We start from the raw sequence: 15,607 nt of genomic DNA on the forward strand, positions 1-15,607 counted from the left end.
AGGTGCACTGGACCAGAAACTGCGCGAAAGGTATGACACCCACTGGGAGCCCCCAAATGGTCTCGTGACCAGGGGAAAAATATAGTCCATGAATGAATCTGATTTTTTTTTCTGTTAGTAACTTGTTAATTTTTCTCTAAATTCAGAAGATAACTTATTATATGCATGTGGAAAATTTGAGTTTATTATTCATAAAAGGTTTCTCTGACTGAACGCTTACATTGAAAAATTTCAGAGGAAGTGCAGATATATTACTACGCCGGTGGACGTTCGTCAACAGAGAGTGACAAGTCAGATACACAATATTCTGAGATAAGAACGAGAAATCAGTGAAAAACAAGCAAGATGGTGGAAGGTGGAATGAAATGCGTGAAAATTCTACTTTTTGTGTTTAATCTTATATTTGTGGTAAGTATTATTTAAATGACAAACAGTTTTTGGGGTGAGGTTTTCGAAGGATAGCTGGTTTTCTTTGCATACGTGTAACTATTCTTTTATTAAGGCCCTTGGATTGGTTTAAAATACCCGCATTTAGATTTAAATGAGTTCTGGATTTAAATACTGCTAATAGAAATTTTGAAATATGTTATTTGTAGAGTGGACTTTTATAGAAACCGATTATGATTATTGTCGTTTATAAACTAGGGGCCTATGCTTTATTGTTGAACGTTCTAGAGCCAGTAGAGGTTCGAATTCTAAAAATGCTACAAGCATACATTTAGAATTAAATTAAAAAACTAGCAAAGGGTATATAATTAAACGACATGGACTTTATTAATAGACTAATACTACCCTCTAGTTTGATCTAAAAATAGAATACTTTCAACAATGATGTAATTATGATATGACAGTTGTGTATACTTTTATATAGTGAGGAGTAGTATGAAATGGTAGACCAGTTGAAAACAAATGAGCATCATTAATTTATAACCATGGCATAGGCATTTTAGAAACAAAGTATTCTCTCAACAGTCTTGTGTGGATAAAATAAGACACATCAACAGATGAGAGAGGACTATCTAAGTTTTTGGGAACTTATGTGCCCAATCCCTTTGACATGCTGTCAATAAAATATCTTAAAAACAAAATACATCAAAATATCATGTTTTAGTTGATCCAGAGCTCAGTCTTCACGAAAACTTTTCTAACTAACTGGCCAGTCGGACCGGTGAACTTTCAAAATGTACTGGCCCACCAAAATTTTTACTGGCCCCTTAATGAAAAAATAAAATAAATACATTTTTATAACTGTAAATTAATACATGTTTACGCACTTCAACTTTTGAAATGCCGCCATTTTTCGTCCTTTGTCGTGTTTTGGTAAGTTGTTCGTTAGAAATTCGCACATTTTACGTACTAGTTAATAGTTACTAGCTAGTTCCTGTTGTTACGTATAATAATACGATTCAACAACACGTGTTTGTTCTTTTCATTTTATATATTAATGAAATATAAGCAAGTAAGTCAGTTAAAATATATATTGACTGTGCATTATTTTTAAAATCAACAAGCCCATCGGACTTCTTGAATTTTGATTTTCACTGACCCGACATCAAAATTCACTGGCCTCGGTCTTCGGACCAGTGAGTTTTCGTGAAGACTGAGAGCTCAAAATTTTATTTAATTGTTTGAATTAGAATTTATATTTCTTGCACATGTTGCAGGCATAAAATCATTTACATTAAAAAAATACTCTTTATTGCATAATATCTGTAATGGATTAGGAAAAAAGTGACAGCCCATACCAGGATTTGAACCCAGGCCACGCGAATTAACGGTTAGACACTTCACCTGGGATACCTGGCCACCAGTGATCTGACCCGCCCAACTGCCACATTCCTCCCCCTCTAAATAGGATCTCTCCTGGCACACCTTTCACCCTTCACTTTGAGAGCATGAACATGACACCTTATAAAGGAATAGGAGAAAATGTAGCAGACCAGGGTTGGGTTTGAATCCTTGTCTGGTTTGTTACATTTTACTCCCACTCTAGTTAAATTTGATACCAGGTCATTCATCGAAGTGACTGGTGAATAAAAAGTTGCCAACAAAGAAACTGTGTTGGTGTGTTCAGGAAAAAAACCTTTGAAAAGGGAGAAATGTAGTAGTTGGGCAGGTTTGATTTCCAGTAGCCAGATATCTCATTTGGTAGAACACCTGACTAATGATTCAGGGGACTCAAGATCAAATCCTAGCTGGTATAGTGCACTACATTTTTCTCTGTTACCAAATTTACCCACATGAAGATGTATGTAGCACAAAAGATCTGACCATAATTTGAATATTTCATACTACTATCTAAGCCAATCCCATAAAGTTATATAATCTTTATGATATATATGTATTATGTATCATTATCCTGTTGGAGTAAAAATCCTTCAAAATTCAAATTGTTTAGTAAAAATATTTTAAATTTTAAGCTAGCTTGGTTGTACGAGATGTACGTAGTAAACTTGGAAGCTTTGCAGGAGCAATGTGGTTTAACCCATTTCTTACTTAATTGTTTTACAAGTCTTTGTACGAAATCAATTTAGATAACCCTAGACTTTAAGTCTTTAGATTAAGGGTAATGTACATTTGTACACATGTTGTGAATGACATATTATTTGTCATCTGATTATGAGCAATATTTTTATCAGTATAGCCGTCCTTCCTTGTTTTCCATTTTGTGATTTATGTTGTTTACTAAAAGTTTATCAGCAAATGACCGACCACAAAATTGCAGGAAGTAAATTTTAAAAAAAGTTCAATACTGTGACAAATCACTTATATTTGTGGGTATGAAGTAAGCAACCAATATTTATGTCCTCAATAAATATATAATTTTAGAAGTGTATCTTTACTCTTAGAAACTACCAAAATCAAATGCCCATGAACATGATGAACAGAACTTTTCCATTCAAACTATGAAAATTTGACTCCAATGGAAATATGTAACTTTACATTTTACAGTCATTGATGTTCATTAGTAACCTTTCAGGATTAGTGCATGGTAATTATTATTAAAAGTATTGATTTTTGACTAGCAGCTCCATCTTGATTTGTTGTCCCTATACCATTCTCTTGTAAAAACAAAGTTTTTTCGCTGCGTAGAAAAAGTGAAAGAATCAGCCTCTGTACTTAGACTTCTAGACCGTTAATTATTGATTTATTGCCAATCAAGTTATAGACAGTACATTCGGACAAACTTTTGGACAGTTAACTATCTTCTTGATTGTAAGGTTACTTTGCGTATGTTATCCAAATTTGCAGACTATGCTATGTCACTGTAATTTAAAAAAAAAATGATTTTTCAGTGTCAGCTGATTTGTTATTTGTAAAATATGGGTTTGACCTAAATCTTATGCATTACAAATGCATTATTTGCTTACCATGTATAAATGAGGTATACGTGTAACTATATGAAATTACTGTAACATTATGATTTAAAGTACACCAATTAAAGGGAAGTTCAAATTTAATAATCATTAAGATCTGACTTCACATTTCTTGAATATCTGATTTGTATCTTATTATAATATATTACAAATTAATCAAGTCTTCATTATATGAATTCTTATGGTTTATAAATGTTTTCAAAAGTGGTAAACTATAGATAAGGGCACCAAAAATTGAGATATATTGCCAATGGAAGCGATTTCCAGTAGGATGATATGGTAAAAAACATCTATTGATATCTTGCACAAAAGCATGTTAAATCAGGGCCGTCACTCCCCTCAAATTTGGAAATCTATGACCCATTCCCAATGGCACAAAGTGCTAGATTTTCCCAATTTCATGCATAAAAATTTCCCAACCACGTTTTCTAGTATATACGACCTAATTTTCCACACACACATCCTTTATTTGATCCATTAAGCAGTAATGCATGATTGATTTTAATCTAAAACAACCCTGTCATGATCCTTTATTTCTAATTCGAATTTCCTCTGTCATGGAATAGAGATCTATTATACGTAGATTGGGTTGGGGAAATTATTTTCATTATTAAACAAGGATAATCATTACAAGTTAGTTTATAAAATAAATAAATATATTTTAAAGTAAAATCTTGGACACTATCTATTTCATTTGCATGAGTCAAAAATGACAAGAAAAAAAAAGAAAGAAATTGTATGCAATTTTATACTAATCTTTAAAAGGAAAATTTTAAATAGTAACTTGATCATTTCAATAAAACTATTCTTTATAATCTAATTTTTAATTTATTTAAGGTGCAATTAAACAGTAAGAAATACCCCCTCCCCACATTTTTTTCAGTCTCTTTATCATATGAAAATAAAAGAAAAAAAATGCTTGTCTAGTAAGTAAATGTTTGGTCTGTTAAATATAGATTTTATCAGACCTTATGTTCTGTAAATTTTAGCTTTTGAAGTTTACTTTTTAAAGTGATAAATGGCTTTCATGATTAAATATTTTGCTTGGGGAGGGGGGGAGGGGTTAATACATGTAAGTATGTTTATAATTTTCCCAATTTGACAAAAATGTCGAGATATACCCGGTTGTACCAAAAGGTGCTGTGACAGCCCTGTAATTAAGTACCTTAATTTTTAATGAAGGAACTTCTCAAAGTATGCTTCAATGACAAATTCTAGAGAAAAATGATATATTTAATCCTCAATATTATTGCGGAACGTATCATGTGACCTTATATCTTTATTGTGTATTATATCATCCAAAGATCATTATATATGTTAACTTCCTTATTTCACTTAAGGAACAAAAATGTATTCAATATAGCACATGACTTTATATGTAGGACATGAATTAAAAGACACATTCTTTGCTAGAGTCTGTGACCTAGCCTTAAATCTTGTGACACTCAACATGTCTCGTGACAAACCACAATTTCTAAAATTAAACTCTGCGGATCTTTTTTAACACTACACAAAAAGCCCAGGGTTAGAAATACCAGGGTTACTGTGTGGTCATGTGAAAATAAATATTACAGGTTTCAAAGACTCAAGTTTGAAGTTAAATAAACTTGAATACTTCATGCAAGTTTTCATTTTTGTGCAATCTTTTGAAATTAGACTTTGATTCACTTAAAAAAAAACAAAGCTTTATTAATTATTATTACTGCACAGAAATAAAGATGCAATGTTCTTCTTTCATATTGGGCTGTAAAATCCCAGTGAAATAAGGCAGGTATTTTTATAAATTTGCTTTCTTACAATTTTTGGGGTGCAGGAGATGTTCTTTTTTCAACATAATTTTTAAGATTTGTTTGTAAATGTGCAAAATTAAGTTGTGCAATAAAATAAACATAATCATAGTTGAGTAAATAAAATCATAGTTGTGCAATAATTCTATGTTTGTATCATATAGTCTGAAAATTGTCCTTACAGATTGCTGGAGCAGGTCTTATTGGGGCCGGAGCTACAGTCCAATTCAAATTCAAAGACTACTTCATCCTACTGGGGGGCCAGTTTAGTTCAGCGGCAGCGCTACTGATAGCTGTAGGAGTCATTATCTTCTTCATCGCTCTCTTCGGATGCATTGGAGCATGGAAAGAGAACTACTGTTGTGTGATGATCGTAAGTACTGGGAAAATTAAAAAAAAAAAAGAATGGAAAAGACGCCTTGGGACAGAGTTACATATCTGAGGTGTCGTGATGTTGCATGTTGTCTTTGTTTCAATTCATTAAGAATTAAGGAAAATAATTTTGAATTGTATCTTTTTCAGTCTTATATTTATACTTTTATGACTGGAATTGACTTTGTATGAAAATTTAGTTCATGAACAAGAAAAAAAATGTACAAGCTGAATTAGCTTGCAGGTATGAAAGTTGAATTAAAAAATTCCAGAATATTGGGTTGCCTTGTTAGAGTCAGATATGATCAGTGTAATAATATAGAATATAATTCTGATGATAGATTTTCTAATATCTTAACCATGAAATGTAGAAACATGTTTAGGATGTTATTAGATTACCTTCCATAATATCCTATTTGTGGCGGTCAGCTGGGTTCAATCGACGGTGGCCGGATAGCTCTGTTGGCAGAGCACCTGATAGGAGATTCAGGAGGGCCAGGTTTGAATCCTGGTCTAATTCAATATATAGTCATAGTTAAAGTGATGTAAATGAATTTGGCAGATTTGAAATTGTATTTCTTCAGGGCATTAGATTAGAAAGTTAAGGCAGCTGGGTGTTTAAGAATAAGGTATCCATATAGCAGTGTTATTCCTCAGGGTACTTCCTGTATATATGAAAAACAAAAGGTCTTTAGGAAAAGGCTTTCCTTATAGCCATGTATATATATTTGATGTGTATAGTTTTAGTATTGTGTAGAAATGAAAACTGGTTAATGTTTTGGCAGCTTTAAATGGCTGTTAGAAGTGTTTGGCAACAAGTACCTTCATTGTTGTGCAACTAGAAAAAAAGATGAGTGTGTTAAGTCTTTGATGCACTGCAGCTGTTAGAAACTTCACAAGAATGGAAAACATTTCCTGGCAGAGGGTGAGCTGATGGTATAGACTGTTCATCATTATCATTTAGATTAAAGTCAACATGCATGCAGTGCCCATGTTGGAAATTAATTTGGGGAAAAGAGGGTTCTTAATCCTTAACCATAGCTGTGGAGATGGATGTTTATAAAAGTTTGACTATAGCTGTGACCCCCTATCTAGGCCTAAGAAATAGTTTGGCGCAGAAGTTTTGGAGTTTACATGATTTTAGTATAGACAATTTTTTTCCATTTTTTTTTTCACATGGAAAATTCACCATTTACAAAATATTTATTTTTTTCCATCTATATTCAGAAGTCCATATATTTATTAAGAAGATATGGTGTATAGATTATATTTTGAAGGTGATATGTACAGTTGTATAGAAGAATTCTCAGGTAGGATAATGCACATTATGTTAAACTGTATATCGAACACAAGAGTTCTTGCTTTGATTTACTTACTATGCCCAGTTTTTCTGTCCCATCTGTTGCAATAAAATGACACTATAGAAAAGATAGGTAGATAGATAAATGCAACATAAGTTTCAGCAAGACCATTGCCTCGTCTTCCCATGTGTTCTTTGTACTTCATTGGGTTAAATCTGTCGAATAATGATAGAGAGGGAAATGTCCTTTTTTACATAAAGTGTACAATTATCTCAAAATTAGGTAGTCCAGCCAAGGCTTAGAGATCAATAAGTGTATGAGTCAGCAAAGGAAGCTTCAGCTGAACTGAGCAATGTAGAAATTGCCTGTGGAATTCATATTCAGATTAAGGCATTGATGATTATGTAGATGCAATCAGGCTCAATATAGTCATTAATAATTATTAATTAAGGTGGATACATTTATTATTCTGGTTTACTATAACATGTAAGTGCTGCAATGGCAAAAGGGGAAAAAATGTCATCTGCTAGATCAGACGATATGTGTAGGTGGCTTGCTTTCTAGTAGAAGATAAATGATCAGAATTGAATTTTGCTCTCAACTTGACAAGTCAGTTAACTATAAGCAAACTTTGATGGCAAGATTAATGAACATTTGCACTTGTCGGTCCTGTCAACAATCAGTTTGATGGATTTTATGGTTTAGAAAAAATTGAATGATGCATTGAATGACAGTCATCGATTTTGCAACTGTAGAGTTTTGCTGGATGAATCCTGCTGATCAGTGTGCACAACAAGTCTTGTTTAAATAAAGCTGACACAAATTTGGAATCATGCTCTGCAGCTAAGAGTAGTCTTTTATGATAAATCGTGTCATTTATGGTGTGTTTAGATGTATTACAAAGAAAATGAGGTCTGAAATTTTTTCTGTTATGATTATGGTACGTAGTTCAATGTCATTGGGTAGGAAGCAATCACCCCATGTTTGAGAAAATTGATTGTTTTTTTATGGTTGATACCAGATACAGTGTCAGCTGGTAGTGGGGGACACCAAAGGGAAATGACAAAAAAAATAGATCAGAAGTTAAAAGAATAAGCAGGCAATACCGAATATGCACAAAGACAGTTTTATTTTCAATTATAGAACAGATTTTAAAAATAGAGAGAGGGAAGGAAATTCCCTAAAAGGGTGGAATTTTTGTATGCTATAAAGCTTGCATCATATACCAGCTTTTAGGCGTGATTTAAACAGGCAGTCACGTAAGCTCCACTGATAAGCAGGATTTTGTCCATTAATAGAAAATGGCAAAGAGGAACTTAAATATCCACTGTTGTAATCATGCTTATTAACATTACTTTCATTCAACAGTTTAGGATCAAGAGGTTGTCTTCCATTAAATACCATTGTAATTCAAAAGAGAGTTTGCTTTGCTTTTCAATGAATGTTTGTTAAGTATGATACAGGATGTGTAGACAATATTTGTTTTTGTTCTATAGAATTTCCCACCTGTTGTTACAGGTAATAACTGCTCAAAGACACATCATTTATTAAGTATTGCTGCAAATATGAGACTAATAGGCGATCCGAAAATATTTAAAGCTATGACTAGAAACATGTTATGTATAATTTTGTTCTAATAATCCAGAACGATATAATAAGAACTTTATATCTAGTTAATATGTACTATGTAGAGTACATGCAATAACAGAAAATATAGTTGGGAATACATCAAAAATTGAATGTGGGAATGTTGGTACAGTTTTACATGCATGTACAAACATTTCAAAAAGAATATAAATGCATAATATAAATATTATGCTTCTTTTTTCTCTATTTACTAATACAGTATGTAAGAAAGAAGAAATCATTTTTAGAGCTTCATTGGGATAATTTACAAAAGTCGGTCACATGATGTAATTCTATAATGCCTAAAGGCAGTATGCTGTACATGTAATAGACATACAAAATAAAGCTTTTGTTTGATTTTACAGTATGTATAAACTATAAATGTATAAATAGACATGTATAAATTTATAAATAGACATACAAAGTAAAGTCTTCCTCTGTTGTTACAGTATGCTGTACATATTACATACAAACAAAGTAAAACTTTCGTTTGATTTTACAGTATGTTGTACATGTATAAATAGAAAAGTAAAGCCTTTCTCTCTGTTTACAGTATGTTGTACATGTATGAATAGAAAAGTAAAGCCTTTCTCTCTGTTTACAGTATGTTGTACATGTATGAATAGAAAAGTAAAGCCTTTCTTTCTGTTTACAGTATGTTGTACATGTATGAACAGAAAAGTAAAGCCTTTCTCTCTGTTTACAGTATGTTGTACATGTATAATTAGAAAATTAAAGCCTTTTTCTCTGTTTACAGTATGCTGTCCTGTTAGTCATCATCTTCGTTCTTGAGATCTCAGCAGGAATCGCTGGCTATGTGTACCATGGAGAGGTAAAATTAACTCATGCAGTGTACAGCTCGCAAAAACGCATCTCAGTTGATTTAGTTTGAGAAAATTTTCTTATCATAATTAAATTGAATTTCCAAACTTAATGGAAGAAAAGTTCAATTGTTTATATACAGTATTAAACATACTTTTATACATTGTATCTTTGTAAAATTTTTGATTGGATTTGTACACAATAAGAGTAAATGGTATAATGTTTACCAAAACATCCACTGATATGTTTGTAAATGAGAAAAAAAAGTATTTCAACCAAGTCTGTATGTTGTTTAGGTGGAGACCCAGGTGAAGAAGTTAATGGGAGAGACTCAGAACAAGTATCAGGCTGGTAAAGATGAAGGCAAAGTCTGGGATACTGTCCAAAAGGAGGTAATTTTTCTTACAAGGTCAGCATAAAAAAATCCAGATTCTTATCCAACTTTTAAATGGAGACAAGTGGGACCATTTTATTTGGTACTTTTTATTTCTTTCAAAATATTTATATTATTTTGTCGACCTGATTAATCTATGCAAATTTTATCTCTAATGCTCAGATAAAAGTCATAGTAGAGAACATATCTCCTTAATACTACATATCCTCACCAATCTTTCACAACCAATGATCCTTGATGCATATTACCAGTTTTTACCATCTTGTCAGCTTTCAAAATCATGCGGATGTAAAGGGGGGGGGGGGGTTTAAAAATAAAGTTTAACAATATTAAAGTTAAAACAGTATTGAGATAGTAAAAAAAAAAAAAATTAAAGCGGTGTTAAAACTTTGGGCAGGTGGGATGAGAATCTTGGAATTTTGTTTATTATTGCCAAATATTTTTTTTTAAATATCTACTAGAGTTTTATAGTCAGGTTACATGGAAATAGACATTGATATGTACACATATTAGTATTTTGAATGTTTTCTTTCATGATAATTGTATGTTTTTTTGTTGTTTTTTTTTAGTTTGAATGCTGTGGTGTCAGCAACTATACAGAATGGTATAACGTGTTAAATAAAACAGAAGTTCCACAGTCTTGCTGCAGAAAAAATGAAACTAGTTGCAAGGGTGCTACTGGTGATATTCCAAACAAAATCTACACAGAGGTATTTCATAATCACAGATAATCGTGGAAAAAATTTATAAGTTTAATTTTCTCATAACTGAGTTAACAGAAATGAAAAAATCAAAGAATTAACAAAGCATTATTATCATACCGGGTATTTAGCTTAGCTGGTCAGTAATCGGAAGAGCTTGTGCAATGTTGGGGTGTTGGTTGTCCATCTGTCTGTAAACAGTTTCTTGCTCACTTGATATTTCAAGTTAGCTAAATGGATCAAAAATGGTCTGCTGTTTGGTGTCCATGCTGTTGTTAATGATGTAAACTTGCATTTTTTTTAGCTCACCTGAGCCAAAGGCTCAATTGAGCTTTTCTGATCAAAATTTGTCCCTTGCCTGTCGTTGTTGTTGTAAACTTTTCACAATTTCATCTTCTTCTCAAGAACCGCTGGACCAATTTCAACCAAACTTGCTACAAAGTATCCTTGGTAAAGGGGATTCAGAAGGGCCACGCCCTCTTCCAATGGGAGATAATTATGAATTAGTGAAGAATTAATGGCATTCTTAAAAAATCTTCTTCTCAAGAACCACTGGGCCAGGAAAGATGAAACTCATGTGGACTCATCCACAGGTAGTGAAGATTTCAGTTTGTTGAAATCATGACCCCGGGGGCAAGGGTGGGGTCACAATGGCCGATCAAAGTTTTACATAGGAATATGTAGGAAAAATCTTTGAAAATCTTCTCAAGAACCATTGGGACAGGAAAGATTAAACTCAAGTTGCATCATCCTCAGGTAGTGTACATTCAAGTTTTGTTCAAATCATGGCCCCCGGGGCAAGGGTGGGGCCACAATGGGCAATCAAAGATTTACATACAGTCTTAACAATCACTTGGCCAGGAAAGATGAAACTTATGTGAGAACATCCTCAGGTAGTGAGTATTAGATGCAAGTATGTTCAAATCATGACTCCCGGGGGGGGGGGGGGGGGGGGGATGAAAGTTTTACATAGGAATTAATACTTCGGAAAATTTTGAAAGAACTATATGCGGTATATTGCATATGTTTGCCCCCACAAAAGTCAAATTTTGAAAACTTCCTGAAATGTGCTGAATTCAATAAATTGTACGAGAAATATAAGTTAACAGAAAATATTATAGTTCCAGAGCAGTGTATTCACAATTTCTGTTTTTATGACGTCACAAACTAGTCCGATTTTATATCCTTTTTCAGAAAGAGGACAAAATGGACAAAATTTCAACAATTTAAGCTTTAAAATTTATAGAGCGCATGTGTGTTCAGGAACAATATTGACATATTTCATTGATATTATCATTCTACACATTATATCAAAATATTTATCCTGAACACACATGCGCTCGGTGACTTTTATTTAAAATATCGACGAAATATGTACATTTTTCTGCAAAATTCATAAAAAACTGAAATTTACGTCATATTTGTGACGTCATTACGTACATATGACGTCATTACTTATGAAATTATTCAGTGCTTTGAAGTCAGCATATACTCCCCTGTTTAAGGACTTAATTAAATATTACTCCATCAAAGTTTGATTTTGGGGGGGCAAATGTTGGTTAATACCGCATATAGTTCTTTAAGCTCTTTTAAAAAACCACAAAGCCATGATTGGTCATATCTTTATGTAAGCATCCTCACGTAGTGTTGATTCAAGTTTGTTCAAGTCATGAATGGGAAGTAGGGGTTGGGTAGGATGGGCCACAATTGGGGATCAAAGTTTTGCCTAGAAATATCAATGAAACATTTTTTCCCAAGAACAGAAAAGTCATGTTTAAACATATTGATATGGAGGCATCCTCAGGTAGTACAAAGTCATACTTGTTCAAATGAGGGCTCCTATGGGTAGGGCTGGGCCACAATGGGGGGGGGGTATATGAATAAATAGAAAAAGAATCATCTGCTCTAAAACAGCAAAGGCATTTATTGTATGGAAGTTGGTAGTTCAAAATCCCCCCCCCCCCCCTGAAAAATTCTCAATACTAAAGTGATTTCTGCTTTTATTTCTTAGCCAATGTGCGCAGGTGAGCGGTGTGGCGCATGGGCCTTTTGTTTGCTATATCATTTCCTTCTCTAGAACCATTGGCCAAACCTGAGTAAAGGGGATTCAATTTTGTTCAATGATGGGCAATGCCTTCTGACAATAAAAAATGATGAAATAATAGTACCGGTAATTAGGTTTGATATCTTAAAAATCTCAAGAACCACAGGGAAGTTCAGATCAAACCAAAGTGCTAGTTTCCTGACAGATTGTAGATTTAAGTTTGTTCAGATCATACATCTGGGATTTGCATAGTTAAAAAAGAAAAATTTTAAAAATCTTCTCAAGATCAGCCAAAAAAAATGATGAGTCATATTTATTGGGAAGCATCCACAGGGTTTGTTCATCCAAGTTTGAAAATTAGAAATCATGACCCAAAAGTGGGGGGGGTTACTTTAGGTGATCATAGTTTTACACAGGAAAATCTTTTTGTAGGAAAAAAAAACTAAGCAAAGATAGATGCAAAGCTATGATTATTCATATTTATTGAAGCATTCTAAGGTGGTGTCATCAAATCATTACCCCTTGGAAAGGTTTTGGCCAAAATGGGTTGTCAATGTTTATCGTGTAGAAATTATAGCCAGGTTGAATAGTTAACAGAACCATAAAATCACAATGAGTCGTACCGTAAATCTGGAAAATTTTGCTGTAGATAAATTTTTAGCAAATTTGCGAGTTCATTGCATTCGCAAAAATATTTTTCTTAAAAATAAATCACCAGTAAGAAAATGTAAACAAAGCAGTGGTCATTCGCAAAATTTTGAAACGTAAAAATTAATCAACAGCAATTTTACCCGAATTCGCAAAATAAAATCGACGTAAAAATTTCCAGATTTACGGTATTAAAATAAAGCATCTGTGGATGATGTAGATTTTATTTTTTAAATCATGAGCCCATGCAGGGTGGGGAGCTTGGGTGTGGTTTTACAAAAGATGGCATATAGAGAAATTCTTTAAAAATCTTTTCTTGATCAGGACCAGCAAAGTAGTGATTGTTTATGTTTATGAGAGCAGAAAATTTATGCATATCAACACATTGTTCCTGCCGAAAAAAAGAAGACCTTCATGGTTTTAATAAAACATATATTAAAGAAACTTTTTACATTTTTAGGGATGTCTAACCAAGTTTGAGACTTTTGTAAAAGACAACATTTTCATTGTTGGAGGAGTTGGAATTGGTCTAGCATTTGTTCAGGTAAGTACAGTGTCTAGTGTTTTGTGCCCAGTGAATGGAAATACAGAAATGAAAGTAATGGGGAGGGCCAAAATTAACTGGTTTATCAGAAATGTATGTATTCCATTATAAGATAACTAAAATAGCTGAAACATGTTATTTGTAGATTGTTGGAATCCTGTTTGCTTTCTGTCTTGCTCGGGCTCTGAAGAAGGAGTATGAAGTTGTGTAAGGGGACAATGAATCACCAAAGAGGATGACACTCCAACAGGAAATGAACAACTGTGGGGAGGGGGAAGTTCAGAAGAGGGAAAATTTTAACATTTGATGTATTATTTATTCAGGTCACATGTTGCAAAATTAAAAATACCTGTGCTTTTTTGGGCCACCATTTTATAGTTAATATTTGTCTGTTGATATGCAGAGATGGTAATTTATGCTTTGAGTGATGCATATTCTCTGTTGTTTAATATGATTTTTGAAACATGCTTTATCCTATAGAAAAGTATTAACTTTTTTTTTTGCCTATGTAGATGTTTCTCTTGCAGTATTGTAGTTTGGGATTGGGTCTTTTTCTTCACAATAATGTACATGTAACAGATATATTAAGTAAAACTGAAGCATGAGTTTGCATGTTTCCTATTTAGTGTCAGTGTATGGTTTCTCCAGGAAAGGAGACATTAGGAGGGGTTTTACACAGATATATTAACTGGTCATTCCCATTTTTTAACATTTTCATTTCTGCAGTCACAGTGTAACTGTATTAGTTTGATGTTACAAAAGACTGAATGTTTGAGTAACAGTCAGGTGGGTTTTTTGAGAAAGTGAAGAAGAGATTGGTTTGAACCAATCGGATGATGAAAACTAATTCAGAGAAGATTCCCTCTCTTTCTTCCTCGCTTTTGAAAAGCTTTTCTACTTGGAATTATTTGATACTTAAAATTTTTATGCTCTCCAAAAATATTTTTTTTCAAGGAAGTTACAATGTTATTTTCTAAATTGTTTATTGCGATATTAATGTTGTGAATACTTGTTATATGGTGTTACCACATTTATTTTTAAGCTTGAAAGTACATGCAACTTTTTTGATATAGGGAAATTTTTTTCAATATTGTAAAGAAACATTTTTGATGAGAAAAAAAAAATGTATTTTTATATGAAACAGAAAATTGTTCTCCTGTGGCACAAGAATTGTTATCATGGTTATAGCAAAAAAGATGAAAAGATAGCTTTATTTTTTAAATTAGTGCTTTTGAAAAAATAAAAGGTGCCTTCCATTTTTCGAAGATTTGAATGAAAAGTGCTGCTGGCAGGTGAAGGCTTTTGATTCAGACTGATCCGTTTATTTTTCGCAAATCAAGAAGGAAATTATTTTGGTGTATCCAAGGTATGGGTGGGACTTCTATCGTTAATGAATTCATCTTATTGTACGCAACATTGATATTTTTCCATTTTCTGATGTTAACTGTAGTTATATTAAAGATGTTATCTAATAAAGCATTTTTCTCTTGATATTTTATTTCGTATTTCTTTAGATATTATGGAGAGAATATTATAGGGTTATTGAACTTGTATTGGTGAAGACTGGCACAAGTTGGCTGCACAAATACACAATCTTGCAAACACATATGAAGAGAATATTATAGGGTTATTGAACTTGTATTGGTGAAGACTGGCACAAGTTGGCTGCACAAATACACGATCTTGCGAGTACATATGAACAGCCAACGAGTGCCATTCTTTACCAATATAAATTCAATAACTCCTTTGTTGTATAGCTAAAACATTTCCTTATACAAAAGGATGTGTTCACCTTCACCTGACCTTCCTGGTGAAATAAGGATTTATTTTGTTCTATATTTAATGGACCTGTAAATTAAAACCTTCCAAATTGATACAAGTACAGTGAAGTTCTGAAAAGTTGCTTCTTGGCACCTGAATTCCACTTTAGTGAATATGTAACATTAACATAAAGTGGGGGTATTATCTGGGATATTGTAGCCCTGTTGAAT

General features: G+C 32.9%; 1 protein-coding gene across 1 annotated transcript; it reads left to right on the forward strand.

Annotated features, from left to right (window-relative positions):
* Positions 1–251: 251 nt before the first annotated feature.
* LOC134256162 (CD63 antigen-like) lies at positions 252–15,107 on the forward strand. Its single transcript, XM_062738782.1, has 7 exons — positions 252–408; positions 5,349–5,537; positions 9,221–9,295; positions 9,582–9,677; positions 10,249–10,389; positions 13,533–13,616; positions 13,762–15,107. Exons 1-7 carry the CDS (start codon positions 346–348, stop codon positions 13,825–13,827), a joined length of 714 nt encoding a protein of 237 aa, XP_062594766.1. The 5' UTR covers positions 252–345; the 3' UTR covers positions 13,828–15,107.
* Positions 15,108–15,607: the final 500 nt, after the last annotated feature.

The sequence above is a fragment of the Saccostrea cucullata genome, unplaced genomic scaffold (genome assembly GCF_032062105.1).
Source record: "Saccostrea cucullata isolate Sc308-1 unplaced genomic scaffold, CSIRO_AGI_Scuc_v1 ctg204, whole genome shotgun sequence".
NCBI lineage: Eukaryota > Metazoa > Mollusca > Bivalvia > Ostreida > Ostreidae > Saccostrea > Saccostrea cuccullata.

Coding starts and splice junctions, on each gene's coding strand:
- LOC134256162 (XM_062738782.1), top strand. CDS start 346: ATGGTGGAAGGTGGAATGAAATGCGTGAAAATTCTACTTTTTGTGTTT. Junction 409..5,348: donor TGTTTAATCTTATATTTGTG/GTAAGTATTATT, acceptor TTGTCCTTACAG/ATTGCTGGAGCAGGTCTTAT. Junction 10,390..13,532: donor CAAACAAAATCTACACAGAG/GTATTTCATAAT, acceptor TTACATTTTTAG/GGATGTCTAACCAAGTTTGA.